Source organism: Mytilus galloprovincialis, chromosome 6 (genome assembly GCF_965363235.1).
Source record: "Mytilus galloprovincialis chromosome 6, xbMytGall1.hap1.1, whole genome shotgun sequence".
Taxonomy (NCBI): Eukaryota; Metazoa; Mollusca; class Bivalvia; order Mytilida; family Mytilidae; genus Mytilus; species Mytilus galloprovincialis.
In genome coordinates, this window is record NC_134843.1 from 78,811,656 (window position 1) to 78,815,927 (window position 4,272).

The following is a 4,272-nucleotide window of genomic DNA, read 5'->3' on the forward strand; positions in this document are numbered from 1 at the left end:
ATTTCAGAAAAATCACCGTCACTAAAAGATCGGTTAATACATTACATATCTTCACCAAGTAAGATCATTTACATTAATAAGGCCGTTAGAGTTTTCTCGTTTGAATTGTTTTACATTGTCATTTCGGGGCCTTTTATAGCTGACTATGCGATATGGGCTTTGCTCGTTGTTGAAGGCCGTACGGTGACCTTTAGTTGTTAATTTGTGTGTCATTTTGTTCTCTCGTGGAGAGTTGTTTCATTTGCAATCCGACCACATCTTCTTTTTTTTATATTCAGACAACTTCCCGAGTCAATAGTATTCATTCACCAGACCCTTACAATCATTAGTTGATCTTACCAAAAGGCTACATGATATTTTTACATCAGGTTAATATCAAGATAAAAAATTTGTGAAAATAATCTGAATAAGAATATGAAAAAGCACAATAAATATATATATATATATATACCGGTACAGCTGTCATGAAAAAGAAGTTCTCATATAGTTTGACGTCCAAATGGACAAATATTCTGGAATATTATTTTTCTTCTGGAAGAAAAAGTACATAATTTGGTACCTGAAAAAATAAAAGTTAGTCCAAAGATATCAAAGGGATATTCAAACTCATCAGTCAAACAAACTGACGATGTCATTGCAAACAACAATACACAAAACTCATCAGTCAAACAAACTGACGGTGTCATTGCAAACAACAATACACAAAACTCATCAGTCAAACAAACTGACGATGTCATTGCAAACAACAATACACAAAACTCATCAGTCAAACAAACTGACGATGTCATTGCAAACAACAATCAGCAAAACTCATCAGTCATACAAACTGACGGTGTCATTGCAAACAACAATACACAAAACTCATCAGTCAAACAAACTGACGATGTCATTGCAAACAACAATACACAAAACTCATCACTCAAACAAACTGACGATGGCATTGCAAACAACAATCAGCAAAACTCATCAGTCAAACAAACTGACGGTGTCATTGCAAACAACAATACACAAAACTCATAGTCAAACGAACTGACAATGTCATTGCAAACAACAATACACAAAACTCATCAGTCGAACAAACTGACGATGTCATTGCAAACAACAATACACAAAACTCATCAGTCAAACAAACTGACGGTGTCATTGCAAACAACAATACACAAAACTCATCAGTCAAACAAACTGACGATGTCATTGCAAACAACAATACACAAAACTCATCAGTCAAACAAACTGACGGTGTCATTGCAAACAACAATACACAAAACTCATCAGTCAAACAAACTGACGATGGCATTGCAAACAACAATCAGCAAAACTCATCAGTCAAACAAACTGACGATGTCATTGCAAACAACAATACACAAAACTCATCAGTCAAACAAACTGACGGTGTCATTGCAAACAGCAATACACAAAACTCATCAGTCAAACAAACTGACGGTGTCATTCCTAACAACAATACACAAAACTCATCAGTCAAACATACTGACGATGTCATTGCAAACAACAATACACAAAACTCATCAGTCAAACAAACTGACGGTGTCATTGTTAACAACAATACACAAAACTCATCAGTCCAACAAACTGACGGTGTCATTGCAAACAACAATACACAAAACTCATCAGTCGAACAAACTGACGGTGTCATTGCAAACAACAATACACAAAACTCATCAGTCAAACAACCTGACGGTGTCATTGCAAACAACAATACACAAAACTCATCAGTCAAACAAACTGACGATGGCATTGCAAACAACAATACACAAAACTCATCAGTCAAACAAACTGACGATGGCATTGCAAACAACAATCAGCAAAACTCATCAGTCAAACAAACTGACGATGGCATTGCAAACAACAATCAGCAAAACTCATCAGTCAAACAAACTGACGATGTCATTACAAACAACAATACACAAAACTCATCAGTCAAACAAACTGACGAATGTCATTGCAAACAACAATACACAAAACTCATCAGTAGAACAAACTGACGATGTCATTGCAAACAACAATACACAAAACTCATCAGTCAAACAAACTGACGATGTCATTGCAAACAACAATACACAAAACTCATCAGTCGAACAAACTGACGATGTCACAGCAAACAACAATACACAAAACCCATCAGTCAAACAAACTGACGATGTCATTGCAAACAACAATACACAAAACTCATCAGTCAAACAAACTGACGATGTCATTGTAAACAACAATACACAAAACACAACATAGAAAACTAAAGACTGAGCAACACAATCCTCACTAAAACTCGAAGCTAAGCTCAGATGCTCCCGAATAAAGGGTATGTACGATATTTGTTCAAACAGCACGTTTCTGGTTGAAATTCTGTTAAGAGGAACATACTTTGACAGCATTAAACGAACTATTGTTTTTTTTCTTCTATACCACTCCATTTTCTTGCAATTTTGAACCTTTTAATACAAGAAGAAGTTTGGGGTAGAACAAAACAAAATAGGACAAATAAACATTTTATATGCCGAACCTTTGAATTTTTTGTAGGCAGATTAATCAAGTATCACTTAACAGTATAATTCAGTTTGCAGTTAATGCCCGTGATAAGTAAAACAACTTGATGAACTATTGTTGTCGAAAAGTATTTTGACATTACCTTGTTAACAACAAAGGAATGCTGATCCAATTCCATCATCAGGTGGGGTCCTCCTTCCTTGGCTGTTTCGGCGCTATTCCACAACAACCTCCAGAGGTGCGCCGGCTCAGGTGATCAATCTGAACCTGGAACTGGATGGCCTACACGGCTCCGATGTCTCAGCTGATGTCATTGCTGTTCTTCTGTAACTGAATGCTGTTCTTTATATCTATATCTGTCCATTATCTACACAATAACTGTTCATTGTTCTATCACTTTGCACTTTTCCACACTTCGTCTCTTTTCCTCAAAATCCACTGTGATGCCACTTCTGCTTCTCTACACACCTCTGTAATCAGTTTCTTCCTCTCTGCTCCTACCACTCCCAAGGTCCTAAGTGACCGCCACATTGACTGTCCTGCAAAGCCCCTGCATCCGACTTCTATTGCCATACACCACGTCCTCCATCCCCGCTTTTTGCAATCCTCTACTAGCTGCTGGTATTTTGCCATCTTTCTTTCATAAGCTTTCTCTATTCTGTCTTCCCATGGGACTGTTAGTTCCAGCAAGACCGCCTGCCTAGTTCCCTGTGACCAAATGACTATATCTGGTCTTAGCGATGTTGTTGCTATTTCTGCTGGGAAACTCGTGCGTTGATGTATGTCTGCTGTCATCTGCCAGTCTGATGCTGTTCCAAGTATCCCTAAACCTTCTGCCTGGTTGTCTTTCTTTTCTCCACCCCTCACAAAATTTACAAATGTGATGTTCTTCTGCAGCTTTCTCGTCTTTCGCCTGGTGGCATCCAACTTTGCTGCTATTGTTTTCAATACACTGTCATGCCTCCATGTATATCTTCCATCTTTCAGTGCGACTGGACATGCTGACAACACATGCTGTAGAGATGCCGGTTTGTCTTTGCATAAGGTGCATGTTGGGTCTTTTATCAATCCCCAGGTATAGAGGTTTGATGGGCTTGGTAAAACATCATACACTGATCTTAGGAGAAAACTCAATCTGTATCCCTCCATACTCCAAATCTCGCTCCAGGTCAAAGCCCTGCTTCTAGCTCCTTGCCTATTCAACCAACTACCCTGCTGTTTCATTCCTACTGCCTTAACATTCCTACTCTCTTCTTCCATCTGTCGTATTTCCTGTTGCACCAATTCCCTCCGTCCCTTCTCATTTGCTGTATCCCACCTTGGTTTTGTTGTCATACCAAATCCCTGTCTACCAACTGCTGTTACACCAACGATGACACTGTGCTTTAGTCTGGTCTCAGCTTCCTTAACTGCTTCCTCTGCTTTCCATTTTCTTCCTGTCCTGATCTTTACTTTGGCTCCTCTCACTTTAGCATCTTTGCTGTCTCTCAACGTCATAGCCTGTCTTGTCTTTGTAACTTTATACTCTTCTGTCAAGGCCTTCATTGATTATTGTAGCTTTGTTCCTGTGCTGTACAAACCAATGCTGCTGAAACTTCTTGGCACACCCAACCATCTTCTTAGGCATGCACTGAACTTTCTCTCTAAGGCCTCCACTTTGGACAATGGGAACTCGTAAACTAGTAATGGCCACAATATCCTCGGTAAGAACCCATGTTGATATATCCAGGCCTTATATCTTCCTGGGAGCCCACGTTTGTCTATCTTCGT

General features: G+C 39.0%; 1 protein-coding gene across 1 annotated transcript; it reads right to left on the bottom strand.

Annotated features, from left to right (window-relative positions):
* Positions 1-2,895: 2,895 nt before the first annotated feature.
* On the bottom strand, positions 2,896-4,047 carry LOC143081032 (uncharacterized). The gene has a single exon (XM_076257268.1). The coding sequence runs from the start codon at positions 4,045-4,047 to the stop codon at positions 2,896-2,898; it is 1,152 nt and encodes a 383-aa protein (XP_076113383.1).
* Between the last annotated feature and the right edge of the window lie 225 nt (positions 4,048-4,272).

Excerpts from the sequence above, each read along its gene's own strand:
- LOC143081032 (XM_076257268.1), bottom strand. The coding sequence starts at position 4,047 with ATGAAGGCCTTGACAGAAGAGTATAAAGTTACAAAGACAAGACAGGCT.